We start from the raw sequence: 17,571 nt of genomic DNA, 5'->3' as shown, positions 1-17,571 counted from the left end.
ACATATTTAACACCTGAACTTATATATTTACTAATATACCGCCTAAAATCTTCTTTCCTTCTATTCTACCACTCCATTGAAGCGATGAGATACTTTTATTCACTGTGAAAAGATGTCATTGACAGAAAAGACAGTCATTGATAGTGATTTTTGATGGAAGGTTTAAATGGAATGTTAGAATTGATTAAAAGATGAATTTCATGTGATATATTAGTAAATATATAAATTTATGTGTTAAATTTGTATTTTTAATAATTTTAGGTGTTATGTATGTAAAAATTTCATGTTGTAGTCATCCCAATCAGACTCTTAAAGCCTATGTATACACATGCATTAGAAAATAGATAGAGGAAATCATCAGAATTTTTACCAAGAACAGTATGGAAATCAAATCAACATAGTTAAAGCCAGAGAAGTTCAGATTAGGATGAATAAGGGGGAACAAAAAGGAGCACACTACATTATTCAAGTAGTCCATATATTCCATGAAGACCTATGAAGCTATTTTTGCATAAGTGGTATGAATGAAAGTGGAGAGATATCCAGCTCTACCACTCACATGCCAAATATAGTAGAATTGATAATTCTTATTTGAGTTAAATGAATAAGCATCAGATACAATATTTTATTAAAATGCACAAGATTAAAAATCCTCTAATTTATTTAAAAATGAGTTATATCTATAATTTATAGCGCACTCAACTCAAAATAAATCAAACGATTCTTGCTAAAATTTGAGATATATATCCTATCAAATTTTACCATTTTGTCTGAGGGCGTTATATCTATAATTTATTTGGCGCTCGTGAACTTCTACAATCAAACGATTCTTGCTAAAAGAGGCGTTATTCTCTCATTCATGAACAGTGTGATTGGCGTCACACTGCTCACAAAAGCATTTTTAATGAAAATAAAGAAAGCAATGGGAGAAAGGCTAGCATGTGGTTGAGAAAGAATATACACGAAATATTCTTTTGTGTAAAGAAATAGATTTCAATTGAAGATGAATTATTATATTTTAAAATATTACTATATTTTAGAGTAAAAAATAAATTTTTCAGCTGGAGATGATCTAATATACTTAAAAATTCATATCAATTTTTAAATCTACAATCACTTGAAAATTTTCTTAAATACTAATTTATTTTTACACAAAATGATCTAAAATAACAAGATTTCCAAAACATACTTGTGTTTTACAAGCAACCAAACTCAATGATCTCAATAAAAAACTAAGTAAAAATTAAAAATAAGACGATCGAAGTTACTTTAGATATTCCTCCCAAATGTCATCAAGATGATATAACTACGACACGTTGATTTCATCCGCTCGTCTGTAAGAACTGTTAGCAGTATTTATATCATTTAAAGCTCGTTTGATTTCTGACTACATTCATCCAAATGTCAAAATTCAATAATCACACAAATTTCATAACAAAATTCTTATTTAAAGCAACCAATTAAGCCTTAAATAGATCAAATACATTTGAGTGATAAAAACTACAAATTTCCATTTCCTTTTTGGACTTTACCTACAACTCAGGCTCTCATGGGAGTCCAGAGGCGAATCAGAACACACCACGTCACTCTTTTGTTGTGGATTCACCTTCGAACGTCCGGTGTCCGCACAGATTAATCTCACCGAATAGAATAATCTCCATTCTTTGGATGTGGGATTTCCAGGTCAAGTTTTTCTCACTCCACATACAGCACAGTAATGCTCACCCCTTGAACTTCTAGTACTATAATTTCACCCTCTTTCTCACCTACAGCTATCTCATCTATCAATTGTCCTTTGCTAAGTTTCCTCTAAATTGAGGAATCAAGCTAACATTCTTCATGATATATGCCGTATAATGCAATGAAAATAATGGGTTATGGTCATGATGCATTATAATTAAAAAAACGGTAACATTGTCCTTGGAATAATAGCCAGATACAAAACTACAAAAGGTGTTATTTATCAGAATGTACAAGATATGTTTTGGTACTATAGTATTGCATAATGGACAAATTAAAAGGAAGAAATTTAGGTTTTGGATCACAATGAAGATGCATATAAGCTTTTTAGTATGAGTCCTACTTGAGTTGAGAAACATCCACACAAAACTAGGCTTTTTCTTCAATCACTCCTCCCTTGATGAAGGATCCATTCCAGTCAAAGGGCTGTCAGCGAAGTAATCTGGGTGTTTCAAGTTCACCCCATACTGTTCAAGTAAAAAAAATTTAAGCCAAGTTAAATATGCAACAACATGGTTAAAATGATCTGTACCGTTGGAGTAGAGGCTAACTTACTGCGCTAACGAACTGAAAAATCACAAGCATGGTTAAGCCAATCAAAAGCTCAAAAGCACCTAAGTTCCTGGATGCAAACTTTGAACAGTTGTAGCAAGACAATAAGAAAGATACAATGTTCTTTGATTCGAGAGGAAGAACAACTCTCCGACAATCTCCGGCAACGCCAAGAGCCCAAGCAAGAAACCCTAGATCTCAAATTACATTCAAATTCAAGATAAGCCCCTCTCCCTCCTAATCCTCCTAATTAACAATAAAGGATTCCTACAAAATACCTAAACAGCCCTTTGCATTCAAAAATTTCCCTCCCACATAATCAAATCAGTCCCAAGTGGGGCCCACCTTGTCCGCCCCCCTCCTCTGGCTGTTTCCGCCTCCGCCTGGTATAGACCCGGGTTGGACCGGGTCCAGCCGGCCCCTCCTGGGCCGGTTCAAAGCATAACACCTCTCTCATAACTTTCTCTATCTTCTATCTCTCGCATGCTAATCAAGGGCGGAACCACCTAAAGGCCAGGGGGGGCAACTCTTTATTATATGATTCTTTAGGTAATTTGTCCCCCTCCATGCATTTTTAGTCTTTATTACAAATTTTGGTTGTAAGGATATTTATGAAAAAAAAAATTATATTTTTACTTATAAGGCTGGTTCCGCACCTAATGCTACTCATCAGCTACAAAAAAATTTTTCCACCAATACTTGACCAAATAAACTATAACATTTAACTTCTATCACATTATGTCATCTCAAACTGTTTGGAAGTTAGCAACTGCATTGTTTATATAGGAACTTGAAACACTTCACGCAAGGTTGGAAATAAAAATTATGAGATTACATCCATGCGCATGAGCTGGGACCAGAACTAGAAAATGCGTTTGATGAGAGTAAAGCAGAGATCAAGGGTATAGGGTTCTTTTACCTCTCGCAAGGCTCTTGAAAGGTCATCCATTGTCAAAACAAGACGCTTCTCCTGTGGGAACCATAATTAAATTCATAATGTAATCAGAAAAAATTAAAAAGGTACTAGAAATTAGTCAGCAAAAAACAACACCTTTGGCTGCTTGCTCTTATCTTTTACTGGTGCAGACAGCCTTGCTTTGCAATGCCTGATTCAGTGAGAAATGAAGGCATCAATCAATCATCCTTCCTCTTTTTTTGAGGGAGAGAAGGAAATGAAAGATTAAAGGGATGTGTCTATATATATTGCATAAAAGATTAAAGGGAAGCGTGCAGTTTGTAATGCATTTTATGGAGAGCAGTCACGTTTTCTAAGTCAAAATGCGGGGATTTCTTGGAATCATGAAATAGAAAACCATATTACCATTATTGCATGCCAAAATCAACACTCCGTGACAGAATTTCATATTAATCTCATGGTTATTGCAGCCATAAAGTTAAGTATCATAACATTTACAATTAGACGTGATATACTGCACTATAGCTTAAGGAAAAGAAAAAATTCAAAGGGAAAGCAGAACATACTGAAGCGCATCACTTGCAATTTCGGTGATGAACTTCTGGGTGGCTACAGCCACAAGCCTTGTCCTGGCGAAATACAAACACAAGAAAGAGCCTTATAGGTGAGTAATAATGGTGGACAGAAGGAAGCTATTGATATAATAAAGGCATCAAATATGTTTGAAAAGAAGGATGCAACAACTTGAAAGAATTAGATATGTAAATGTTCATAAGAAATGCCCCCAGAAAGGAAAATTGAAGTGATGTTCCCTTCCAAGTAAATTAAAAAAAAAAAGTAAGCTACGAGTTTCAAGAACCATCTTCCCAAAAATGACCATTAATGGTGGTTTATCTTCTATTCATTACAAAATGTTACTCTTGAGAGCATGAATTTACATAGATCATAATCAAATTCAATGGTCAAATCCAAAATTTGAAATGATAGGGATAAATCTCGCCATAATGCACTTAATCATGTCTAGTGCCACAAATTTAGATTAAGGTAAAAATTAAAGTTAGCACTTTCACTCAGAAATGACTATATATGATAAATCAAGAGAAAAACACGGTTACTAATCTCCTAGATCATAGCAAGTTCAGAAAAAGGAAAACAAGATATGAATACCTACAATCGCAAGTCAGGGCACTGGAAGCCACTTTTACCCAGATAGTGTTCCACAAGCTCATCTGGGATCTGCAGAAAGGCTGCCGTAAGGTGGATGTGAATAGTTCTATCAATTAGGAGGGGAGAAAATTCTTTACAGTGGGAGTGTAATCCATCAGTGAGGAGAGGAACTCAGTCAGTGCAGCCTCATCATCATGCCTCCCTTCATTCGAGGAATTCATTGCTGAGGATCACAGGCTCCGTCCCCTTTGTTCTAAACTTCAGAGCTCACAAAAATAAAGGTATCGACTGCCTGATCACAGTCCTAGCAATAGAAACATTCTTTGTCAAAAGAACTAAAACCACAAATCAATAGTAAACTAGTCATACTCAGATCAAGTACAACTAGCCGGCATACTCTCCATTGAAAACCCCCTGTTTTTAAGTATGATCTTTATTGAAATCTTTCTAGTCATTTCTAGCAGTCACTATGAATGCCATAGCATTAAAATTTGCGTTAATATTAGCACTAAGGTTGCCGGATACTGATTACACATTGGCTGTAGCTACATTAATAAAAAGAAAATAAACAAGAAGCCTAGAATGATATGAAGAAGCACAAAATTACAAAATTAATTCATTTTGTTTCTTCAAAAGTTAGACAAACTTGTCTAAAAAGGGTAGGAAATGAATATTATCATACATTGTTTTGAAACCAAAACAAAAAATGTGAATGTTAAACAATAAATAATTTTGAATTATGTCAATTTAAGTAAACATATTTTGTTTAAATGTATAAAAGCCTTAAAAAAAGTTAAATTCTATTCCTGAAGTAAATGATGGTTATTTACATTTAATTTCAAACTAGAAATAATGCAACTTTGAACAGAATATTACAACATTGAAAACTTTCATAACATTACAACTAGTCCATAGTTATCTTAATATTAAGCTTAGTTGGCTCATATAATTGGCATGAAATAAATAGAGATGTATAGGATTTAAGTTTTTATGATTTAAAATTTAAAATTGTCATAGAAAATGTGCTCCAAAACTTAAAAATGATGCAAGGTATCCTGAGACGGTACGAATAGGAAGAGAATGGTATTTTGGATAAAAATTAAAGATTAGGATCACCCTGCCTTTTCCTTAATAAGAAGGACAATAAGCTCTATTGCTTGGAATGGATTTTCCCTTGCTTCACCGTGCCTGCAACTTCCTCCCATCATCACGAAATTTCATTACCCTGCTATTTTACTCTCAAATTTCATTAAGTTTCATCCTTGCTCCCATCATCATGAAACATGCATCCACTCACCCATGCTACAAAATCCTATAAGCACCCCCATCACAACCGCAAAACTATTTAATCATATCCAAGCCAACATAGCTATGTCCATTGTCCCCTAAACAAATTTTAAGATACCCACATCTACTGAGCCACTTTTTTTCTCTAGTTGCAAACTCCACAACTCCAAAAGCCCAGCCATAACGAAACTGCAAATCCTGCAATTCAACCCAATCACGTATCTGCAACTATTATAATACTTGAAAGAAACTTAATGTTGCATCCTGTAGATAAATTCCTATCCACTCCTCAAATGCCTAAAGCTCGCGAAACTAGCTTGTGTGATTTCTTACAACAATACGGCAAACTGTCTTACTATACGTACATAAAACTCCAAACAAACTACAATTGCTTGGATGCAATCTTTGCTCACTCACTTTTCCAACATTTGTGAGAACAAATATTGTTAAATTTAGAGAATTGGAGAGGGACAAGGCTTCATTTTATTACACAAAATTATCCCTATTTATAGATCTATACAAGACGTCTTAATAAAGAAATAAAAAACTACAGAATCATGCATAATTGCCTTAATATAATCCTTCATAAATCAGCCACCTAAATATAAAAGGAGATCGACATAATCCAGGCGAGCCTCCGACAGATTCCTATCCTGGTCGTGGGATCAAGTGTCAAGGGACGATAGGTGAGCCTCTAACGAATTACCATGCTGACCGTGGGATCAAGTGTTAAAGGAAGACCATTATTTTAACACTCCCTCAAAATGAGGAATACAAATATGTCATTCCCAACTTGGTAATTAGTCATAGAAAAGTAGAGTTATCGAGTCCCTTGGTGCAACATAGTCCTCCATTTGGTCAAAACTTTGGGAGAGATTAGCTTTAGACATTGCGACAACGGCAAATGATAGTGATGAAGGCTATATCAATCAAGCCTGCAAGGTGCCAGATAAAAATGAAGGTTGTGTTGAACAGTAGCCCTCAAGATACCGAAAATGGCAATAAAGGCCGGTAATGGGACAAAAGGAAAAGTAGATTAATTATCCTTCGGGTCCATCTCTCTCGATTCTCAAGGGAAGGCCAGCAATGAAGGCACAACAGTAAACAAGGAAAAATCATAATTTTTTTAGGGTTGCGGCAAGCTCCAAGGACAAGAGCAGGAACATAAGTCTCAAGCAACTCAAGCACTCAATACACAGATCTCCTCCTTCCCAGGTCATCTAACTCCACCTGAACATACTCCTATTCGATAAGCCAGCACAGGTGCACGCAGAGCCTCTGATCCCTCTGGTCTGATCGTGCAGGCCTTGCACTCTTGCTTGTCCCTGCCCCTGCATGAGAGAGAACTCTCGGCTCTTTCCAAACACACACAGAAGAAGGTCTTGCGCTCTCTTCTGCTCGGTTGACTCTGGACATTGCACGCAAAAAGAGCTCTCCTGCAGTCTTGCTCGATCTCTCCTCGGTCTTGGATGCACGAAGGTCCTCAGAATTCCGACAATGAAGGTCGATGGTGGGAATCAGTATTCCTCAAAATTCCGGCAATGAAGGCTGATGGTGCGAATTTGGATTCCTCAGAATTCCTGCAATGAAGGACGGTGATGGAAACCTGTATTCCTCAGAACTCGGGCAATGAAGGTCGATGGTGAAAACCTATATTCCTCATAATTCCCGCAATGAAGGCTGATGATGGGAACTTGAAGAACTAGCAAGCGAGAGCTCCTTCAGGTAGGGTAAAGTGCTTCTAATTTCTCTGTAGCCTCACCCTCGATATCCATGATCAACTCCTTAGGGAAGTAGTGTACTTTATATGTGTACTCACCAACTCTTCGGTCACCATAAGCACGCACTGGACCACAGCAATGAACTTTCTTACCACCAAGAAAGCCATCTTCTTCCCCACCATAAGAACGCACTTCATAACCCACATATGAAGATTTTGCCATCAGCGGGCTTTGAATACAACAAATTGACTACAATCCAAATCTGACCGGCAAGGTTCTTAATGACAATTTTGTCAACGATAGTGAAGAAGGCAAGAACATGGGTTAAGAAGTGGCTTTCCTCCTATTTGAGGATTTGATCCCACCGATGGATATCTTGAAAGAGGTTGACTTCTTTTGTTATACAAAGGAGGCTTCAGCCTTCTTATACATTTCCCAGATCTAAGGATGACAGATCAAGAACATGCAGAAGCGATCGGGATTTGAGGCAAGGAGGGGCTCTTCAAATGGAGGATTTGATGACATGTATAACAACTCTTCAACTACTTATTCCTTGCTCAGTTCAACTCCTGCACATGTATGAGGGCCGTCATCCTAGCTCAGGCACACACGCACGCAGTCCCTACTCGCTCCCTCTCTTGATCCTCTTCATCACTCAGTTCGGCCACTAGGTAGGCACGCACGAGAGGGGTCTCACATGCCTTCTCTAGTTGCACGCAGAAGACCGAAAGGAGAAGCCTTCTCACTTGCTTTGTTGCTCTGGACGTACCCGAGTAGGAAGCAAAATGCAAGAATCGGCTCGTCCTTGATGACACGTAGCGGAGAGCGCAATCCCGCACAATCAGCTCTCAGACACGCGCATAATCTTTTGGCCACACGCCTCTCTTGTCATGTTTGGTCACACACATGCGAGAGGGGTTTACGAGACGTTCGTCTCTCTTGATCAAACACAGATACCACGGGGTTCTCGCTCGACTCCTCCAGACGAGATGCACTAAACGTTTGTCTCTCTTGAACAAACAAAGAGACCATGAGATGAAGCACTCTCCCTCTCTCGGTTGGATGTATGCAGGAATGAGCAAACTGAAATATGATCCCTTTCGTTTCTAAAGGGTCCCTTCAGAAAGTCCAGCAATAAAAAAACTCAGAATTCTAGTCAAGACGATGAAGTCTCTGATACCATGTTAAATTTGGAGAATTGGAGAGGGAAAGTTCATTTTATTACACAAAAATATCCCTATTTATAGATATATACAAGATATCTTAATAAAGAAACAAATAACTACAGAATCATGCATAATTACCTTAAACTAATCCTTCCCAAATCAGCCACCCAAATATATAATGAGATTGGCATGATCCAGATTAGCCTCCCATGGATTCTCATTCTGACCGTGGGATCAAGTGTCAAGGGAGGGTAGGGATCTAACAAATATCAGCATGATCTAGGTGAACCTCCCACGAATTCCCAACAAATATCATTTTGCAACTCCCATAATCATGCATGTTTCCTTTGTAGAAAGGGGAAAGAATCACATTCTCTTCAGTACACAATCCACCACATTATCTACACACTGATAAGAGCTTCTAAAAAGAAAAAAGAAGTAATCCAAACAGAGAATACAAACTGAAGTGGATAAGCAAATTCAATTAAATTGGTTTCCAAATCAATTGGTCAATTTTTTCATTAAAAAAACCACCGTTTTTTCTCCTGCAGACTATTTTTGCTTAGGGGATTTAAGTACTTTAACTCAATTGACTTTAGGATTGCTAAGCTTATCCTCCTGTCAACGTAGTCACTTTTCTTTAATGATAACCAGATGACATATCAAAAATGCTTTAAGTTTGTTACTAAAAAAACAGGCGTTGCTAAAACATTTTGGAAGGGAGTTCATGACATTGTGCATTCCAACACTACATAGGCTTAAAGTGAAGTCCAAGTTAAATAAAAATTAGGAAACTTTCCAAAACAGACAATTAAATTTACAGTTGAAAAAAAAATCAAGGCAAGGAACTTTGATTGTCACATTTAAATCTAGAAGAAAATTGTAAATGCAAAATGAATTGACACCAAAAACTGAAATCTGAAATTTAACCAGAACTCAAATTCAAACCTCAATTATAATCTGAATATAAACTTAGGCCAGAGCATGAATCTAGAATTGAATCTGAACCTGCTCATGAGCAGGTCATACTTGATTAAGTTGTATTTCATTATATATCTGGAATTTTGCCTTATTCAATTTCCTGATAAATTATCATATGTTTAACATGCTGATGGGAAACACTTGTAGAATTCAAGAGAAACCTATCAATTATTTGATTTTGGCGATTTCCCACCACAAATTTCAAAAGAATCCAAGAGGAAAAGCAAGAGCAACGTAGTAATGGATGAAATAGAGAAGAAATAACAAAATACAATCGATCCTCAATTCGAGAAGAGGATTTATATCTCCCAATTTTCTAGACGCCGCTAGAGCCCAAGCAACCCTAAGCATCAAAACAGAATTCAGCCAATAACTAGCTAACCCTAACCCTAATCCCTCCTATCTATTTAAAGCATACAAACATAATCTCAATTACTAAACAACCCCTCTAAATCAAAACCTGCCTAAACCATCCTCTCCTCTTCAAGTAATGGGCCCCACAAGGGGGCCGACAGCTTGCTTTGCCCGTTTGGAGTAAGCCATCCCCTGGGCTGGTTCAGCCGGCCCTCCTTGGGCCGGTCCAAGTCTAACAATACCTTTCTCCCAAAGAATCACCTGGTCCTCAAGTTGAAAGGATGGGAACTATTGCTTCGCTCTCTCGTATGGCTCCGAAGTGGCGTCATAGTCCGGTAAGTTCTTCTATTTTATCACAACCTCCTTAGTCCCTTCTTCTGCTTTTTGACTCCAGTAGTTCTAATAACACCTCCAAGTTTTCTGTCAATGTCGTTGGTAACTCTGAACTAGCCGCATGATCCCCAATCGCTCTCCTCAGTTGTGACACAAGTACAGTGGATGTATAGTCACAATCGAAGGTAATCTCAAATGATAAGCTACTGATCCAACCCTCTCCAATACCTCATATGGGCCAAAGTACATTGAGGCAAGCTTCTCGTTCCTTCTATTGGAGACCGTACTCTGTCTGTATGGCCGTAGCTTTAAGACTTTGAATTGGATGTCATTCTTGTATCCATCCGCCTGCTTCTTCATAATCTATTGTGCCCTCAACATGTGCCTTTTCAATTCCTCCATCACCCTATCTCTTTCCTCCCAAGTATTGCTCTACTGAAGAGACTAGTGTGCTCCTATGCCCAAAATACACTAAGTGTGGGGGTCTTTTTCGTACAACACTTTGAAAGGGATCATCTGGGAAGCTAAGTAATATGAAGTGTTATACAAGTACTCCGCCCATGCTAGCCATTTGGCCCACAACCGAGGTGTCTCTGATGCAAAACACCTCAAGTAAGTCTCCAGAATCCTGTTTATCAGTTTTATTTGCCCGTCTGCCTGAGGGTGGTAAGCAGTGCTTCTCTTTAGAACTGTTCCCTACAGCCTAAACAACTCTTTCAAGAACTAACAGAGGAACACCTTGTCCCGGTCAGAAACTATCGACTCTAAGATCCCATACAGTTTAAGTCTAAGTTTTCTAACCACTTCTCTGATGAATGTTGTTGCTACTATCACTGTCGTGTAGTGATGTCATAAAGGAATGAAGTGAGCATACTTGCTCAACCTGTCAACCACCACAAAAATCATTGTAAACCTCTCAGATTGGGGTAGTCCATCTATGAAATCCATGATGATCTCCTCCCACTCTCTATCTAGAAGAGCCAGAGGTTGAAGTAATCCCCCGAGAGTCATAGCAATGTACTTGCTTCTCTAGCATATCTCACACTTAACCACCATCTCCTCCACATTCTTATGCATCCCCTTCTAATACACATTTGTTGTCAATCTCTTATATGTCTTCTGCACGCCAGACTGACTCCCGACTGCACTCCCGTGGAATTTTTGTAATAGGTGATAAATATAAACCAATGTCCAAGGCATCACAAATCTCCCATAGTACAACAGTCTCTTCTCCTTCAGAGAATAGACAGGGTGGCTACCCTCATTCTTCAATATCTAGCTCCTCATCCCGAAAACTCTCCTCCTCTTTAATGGCCCACCAATCCATCATCAGGAGTATTAATATGGCTAACTCCTAGAGCTCTCCCACACATCTAAACAAAACATCCACTGCCTTATTCTCTAACCCGGGTCTATACTAGATCTTAAAATCATATCCCAACAACTTTTACAGCCATCTCTGATGCTCCTCGGTCACCATTCTCTGCTCCAACAAATACTTCAAGCTCCTCTTGTCCGTCCGGACAATGAAATTTCGACCCAATAACTAAGGCCGTCACTTCTGAATGGCTAATACAATGGTCATCAACTCCCTCTCATAAACTAACATCAGTCTAGCCCTGGCAGTCAATACTGGACTAAAATAGGCTATGAGTCTATGATTATACATAAGCACTGCCCCCAATCCCACCATGGGTCCCAAAAAGTGCTCTGATAACAATTTGATAGGAAACACTTCTAGAATTCAAGAGAGGCCTATCAATGATTTCCCACCACAAATTTCAAAAGAATCCAAGAGGAAAAGCAAGAGCAACATAGTAATAGATAAAATAGAGAAGCAAATAACAAGATACAATCGATATTATTTTCGAGAGGATGATCTATCTCTCCCAAATATGTGGACGCCGCTAGAGCCCAAGAAAACCAAAGCACCAAAACAGAATTCAGCCAATAACCAGATAACCCTAACCCTAATCCTAATCCATCCTATATATTTAAAGCATACAAAAATAATCCCAATTACTAAACAACCCATCTATAAATTAAAACCTGCCTAAGCTGCCCCCTCCTCTTCAAATAATGGGTCCCACAAGGGGGCCGACAGATTGCTTTTCCCATCTAGAGTAAACCAGCCCCTGAGTTGGTTCAGCCGGCCGTCCTTGGGCCAGTCCTAATCTAACACACACCATTGTTACGAACTAGATTTTTCAGTTTTCTCCTTTATTGCACGGCTCTATGAATTATGAGTATTTCATTGAGCTGCAAGAATAATTAACCATACCTTACTGCAACTAAAAATGGTCACAGTTGTTCTGGAGGAAAAAAAATTAACCAAGCCCACAAATATTTAGTGTACTCAGCCTTGAAAAAGATATTATAGGAAAATAGACACTGAATTCATACAAAAATTGTTAGAATAATTCTACCAACAAGATGAAAATTCAGCCTTCATTTGAAACTATTCCAAACCATTAGACAGTTGGCTTTCATTGCATCACCATTGCACTCATCAAATTCTATGGCACCATTCCCAAGTCATATGTCTTAACTCAATATAGGATATAGTAATAACATTGCTAGCCATAATGAAAGTTTGAAATTATTGTGAAACATCTGAATAATTCACACCAACAAAGACCCACACTCACAAAACTATAGCCCTCATTCCTTCATCTTCCACTGCCAGCTCATTGATCCATGGGATCCTTACTGGTTACTCATCCATCAGTGAACTATTTTAATTATTTTTTAATTATTTATATTCCCCAAATTTCAAATTTTTCTATTAAAAACTTTCTTAGGATTGCAAAAATTATTTACATATTGAAATGAATTACACTAAACTATCCTCAAATTACTGGGATTGTATTAAAGCCAAAAGCATTTTTACTTCTTTATATTTCCATTGCTACAACCTGCATCGATACATCACCATGAACCCATGAACTTCACTGATGCACTATCTTGCTTATTCTATTTTTTTTGTAATGGCAATTTTCATCGATGTATTACTGGAAATACTTCTCATTGTCCCAACCTTCATCGGTGCATTACCACAAAATGCTCCCATCGTTAAAACCTTCATCACTATATTGCACATTTCTTTCCTTTTCTTTTTTTTCCTATGAATAAAACCACAGTTTTCCTCTCTACAAGCAACAACAACAAAAATAATGCCTGGATACCCTTGGTCCTGGGTTCATTTGGAATTTAGGTATGCAATAGAAATCCAAAAGGAGTTAAAAATATCCATTCAATATGTCAATTGAATGAAAATAAGTATTTGAAGTGGTCATGAATAGTTTGCGGGTTCTTAAAGGGACAGAATAAAATTGGACCATTTAAAAGGCACATAAAAAAACTTGCTCGGAACACCTAAAAAACCATCTACAGTGCTTACTTGTACTCTAGCATTCACAAGTATTACCTCATCTTATTATGTCATTAAAGACTTAGAGAGATGTCAATTTCTAGCTTCTAGATTATTGATTCAGCAGCTACAGATCATGTGATTAGTTACTTTAAAAATTGTATTTAGTATACTACTTTTCCAAGCAATAAGAAAATAATCATGGCCAACGGATCCTTGACAACTATAGTTAGTCAACAATAACTTCTTATAAAAAAATCCCAAGCACTTAAAAATATCCTCCATATGCTTAAATTTTCATTAAAATTCAAAAGATGACTAAAGAATCAAAATATAAAATTATGTTTTATCCTTCATATTGTATCTTGCAATAACAATGCATAGGGAAAATTAATGGACTTGCTAAATAAAAGGATCTCTACCACCTTAATGAATCCAATGAGCAAGACAACTCCACGCAACCTTCAATATTAAATTTTCTCTCATGAACCCTTAAATTTAATATAAAAAGCAAACTCTAAAACCTAAGTCTCAGTCAACCGTCATTTATTATTCTCAACATGTTTCTTCCATTAAAAAAAAATCAAAATGGAAGAATTTCATTGTGATGTTCATAAAATAGCAAAACGCTAGTGTATCAATTTTTCAATGAGCAATACAAAAACCATTTTTTATTTTTCTCTCATTCATTCTGACATATGAGGATCATCATTTGCACCTAAATACTTCAGCTTATGTCATTTATGAACTAACAAAACGTTGGGAATCCCAAGCTCATTTGTATATTAAAACAACTTGAAAAAACTATGGTTTGAGTTACGATTTCCAAACCTAATGTTAGAGGAAGAGGAGGGAAAGATATAGGTAGACACAGGACCACCCTCTGACAAGAATACTGCCGACAATCGTCCTCTAAGGACGGATAAGGGAATAGCGGGGTTGAAGGAAAATGGGGCAAAGGCACGAACCTTTTGTTGTGCAATAAACACAGCGAAATCAAAATTAAATCACACAACACAATAAATCACAAAGAACACAGCGATTTACGTGGATTAACAAAGGTGCCTACATCCACAGGGAGGAGATGATTTCACTAAATTGGAGAAAAATAGGGAATGCAATAGCTCTCTCTCTTGATCATCCTTAGGGCATTGTTCTAAACTCGACTGTATGTGAGATGCAATGGGTACTCACTGTCTTGCTTGATTCATCAATCCCAAAGTTTTTCAGTACCTTCCGAACATAAGCTTCTTGTGAAAGCCAAACCTTTCCGTCTACCTTGTCCCTCAGAATCTCTATGACAATGATTTTGTGAACTTCGACCAACTCCTTCATCTCAAAATGTTTTGATAGTTGATTCTTCATCCTATCAATATCGGTCTGGCTGACAGATGGAATTTCAAGCTCATTTGTATATTAAAACATCCGGAAAGGCCATGGTTGAGTTACAATTTCCAAACCTAATGTTAGAGGAAGTGGAGGGAATGAGTAAGGCAGACACAGGACCATCCTCCGGCAAGAATAATGCCGACAATCGTCCTCTAAGCGAAGAAGGGAAGAGCGGGGTTGAAGGAAAAAGGGGCAAGTGAAGAAAGAGAAATAAGGCACGAACCCTTCTTGTCAGCACGGTTAGCCTAATTTACACAGGATTTAAGCAGGACTTCGTAAATCCTACCAAACGATCCCAAATAGCAAAATAATTACAAAGCATGTATTGAATTGCGCTTGAGCTCCGCTTCGTCCTAATTCCTAACAAAACCCAGATTTATAAAATTCTATGGAGCTGTTTGGCAACAGGATTTAGGCCTGGAATTGAGCAGGATTTAGCGTAAAGTGCTGCCAAACGGGATTTACCTAAATCCCGGATTTACTAAATCCTGCTGTTCGGCGGATTTACGGGATTTGGCCAAAGAAGCGCGCGAAAGGGAGAAAGTTACCTTTACAGCAAGCGAGCTCCCGTCCTTACTTCCGATCAAAATGTCGTAAACTTCCGATCCGACAGGAAAAGGGAACGTCGTGTCGTCGAGGGAGCGAAGTCGAACAAAAACAAAGGAGCCGAAGAAGCAACTCGTGCAATCTTACACCTCCTGCGAAGCAAGGAAGCTAAACCCAAACAGCAACGACGAGAAAATTAGAAGAAAATCAAACCCTAGACGTCCCTAAGGTTAAACTTAGTTAATATAATTTAAAATATTAACAATTAAATAAATTAGTTAAATAATAAAGATTATAATTATTTCATATATTTTATTTTTTTTGGACATTTAGGACAATTAAGCTAGACTCATACACACATTACATATACAGGATTGAAACCCAAGACCTCTTAGTTTGTAGACTAAGCTCCCAACCAACATATCAAATTGAGCTTGTAATATTAATAATTAATATGAATAAATCAGTAAAGTACTGAGTAATAATTAATTGAGAAGTTTTTGTTATGTTAATCACAATTTAAATTAATAGAATTAATATTAAAATTTAATAATTTTAAAATTTATCCTCATTTAAATTTGATCAGAAAATCAATTCTAAATATGAGTGTCATTTAATTATCAGACAATATTTTTTCTAATCATGAGATTCTAATTCGAATGCATATTAATTTTTGGAGGAGAAGGGGGGGGGGGGGGAATTAAATGCTAATTGGATAGAGAGGGAGAGGCTAAAGGGGGCCGGCCATATAGAGTGGGGAGAGGGAGATTTTGTTTTAATTAGGTGGGCCGCAATGGTTTATTATTGGATCTAGATCAAATCTGAAATATGTTTAAGATTTTATTCAATAGGCAAGTTTCCTAAATTAATTCCAAGCCTTTGGAAAGTATTTGAATTTCAAAATTTGATTGAAATCCAAATAGGAAACTTTCCTAAATGTGTTGAGCTCATTTTAGGAAGGTAGTAACTCCCCTTTTGAATTTGAAATTCAAAATAGAGCCAAAGGGGGGCCGGCAGGTTTGGAACTTGGGGAAGAGGGGCAGCGGGATGGGTGGTGGCTGCCAGTTGGGAAAGGAGGCCGGCAGCTAGGGAGGCCCTGGGTGTCGGCGGGATGGGCTTTGGAGAGGAGATCGGGTATGGGAAAATTAAGGGGAATATTGGCGGTAGTGAGGAGAAAGACGTGTAGGAAAAATAGATAACTCAAAAGACTAAGCGAGAGCTCGGAATCCACCGGCTACTGTCGGGTATTGCAAATCACCCTCCTCGGGTTTCTCCTCTCATGAACTCACTTAGAAATCAAAACGAATAACATAAAATTTCATTTAACAATTCATCATCTAGTACAATGCATGGGGCCTCCTTTAAATAGGCCACGATAAAACAAAGCTAGAAAGACATAAATGCCCTCAGGGCTATAATAGCAACTCAATACCCATAGGGGTAAACTAGGAAAAGAAAAATGCGAGAATAAATAAAATACAAAATAAATCAGAAATAAAGGCTATGGATCATAGCCGTCGACCTGCATCTCCGACGATGGTACACGTGTCGAAATCTGATGTCCTCATCTTTTACTAAATCCTGCAAATCCGGATTTAGTAAGTCCTAGGCTCATAAATCCTGAATTGTGTTTGGACCATAGCCGTCGACCTGCATCTCCGACGATGGTACACGTGTTGAAATCTGACGTCCTCATCTTTTACTAAATCCTGCAAATCCAGATTTAGTAAGTCCTAGGCTCATAAATCCTGAATTGTGTTTGGAATAACAACTTTCAAATATTGTCAAATCCAAAAAAGTTGTTTGCCAACAGATTATAGGATTTAAAACAGTTTGAGATTTAAAATTGAAGGAGTAATATGAAGCCACTTAATTCGCTTCCGCATCAAATTATAAATTTATTTGTTCTTTATCACATATTATATAATAATTATTTTAATTACTAATTATATTACTAACTATTTAATTACTAATTATATTACTAACTATTTAATTACTAATTATATTACTAACTATTTAATTACTAATTATATTACTAACTATTTAATT

The 17,571-nt window shown here is 37.3% G+C and overlaps 1 protein-coding gene across 2 annotated transcripts; it reads right to left on the bottom strand.

Moving 5' to 3' along the window:
* Positions 1-1,862: 1,862 nt before the first annotated feature.
* Positions 1,863-15,734, bottom strand: LOC110113680 (transcription initiation factor TFIID subunit 10). 2 transcript variants are annotated; one of them, XM_020846350.2, is made up of 7 exons: positions 15,525-15,734; positions 4,513-4,679; positions 4,380-4,444; positions 3,775-3,837; positions 3,344-3,398; positions 3,212-3,262; positions 1,863-2,207 (listed from the first exon to the last, which is right to left on the bottom strand). In XM_020846350.2, the coding sequence occupies exons 2-7, from the start codon at positions 4,594-4,596 to the stop codon at positions 2,127-2,129; spliced, it is 399 nt and encodes a 132-aa protein (XP_020702009.1). In that variant the 5' UTR covers positions 4,597-4,679; positions 15,525-15,734; the 3' UTR covers positions 1,863-2,126. The 2 variants fall into 2 exon arrangements, with proteins under 2 accessions (XP_020702009.1, XP_028551188.1); XM_028695355.1 differs by lacking the exon at positions 3,775-3,837.
* Between the last annotated feature and the right edge of the window lie 1,837 nt (positions 15,735-17,571).

Source organism: Dendrobium catenatum, unplaced genomic scaffold (genome assembly GCF_001605985.2).
Source record: "Dendrobium catenatum unplaced genomic scaffold, ASM160598v2 fragScaff_scaffold_624, whole genome shotgun sequence".
NCBI lineage: Eukaryota > Viridiplantae > Streptophyta > Magnoliopsida > Asparagales > Orchidaceae > Dendrobium > Dendrobium catenatum.
The sequence above is the reverse complement of the archived record's forward strand: the minus strand, read 5'-3'. Positions and strand labels throughout refer to the sequence as shown.

What these genes read in the sequence shown, in the direction of transcription:
- LOC110113680 (XM_020846350.2), bottom strand. Translation starts at nt 4,596, where the DNA reads ATGAATTCCTCGAATGAAGGGAGGCATGATGATGAGGCTGCACTGACT. An exon ending in CAGTGCCCTGACTTGCGATT is followed by an intron (nt 3,838 to 4,379) that starts GTAGGTATTCAT and finishes GTATTTCGCCAG; the next exon opens with GACAAGGCTTGTGGCTGTAG. An exon ending in TTTCAAGAGCCTTGCGAGAG is followed by an intron (nt 2,208 to 3,211) that starts GTAAAAGAACCC and finishes TTACTTGAACAG; the next exon opens with TATGGGGTGAACTTGAAACA.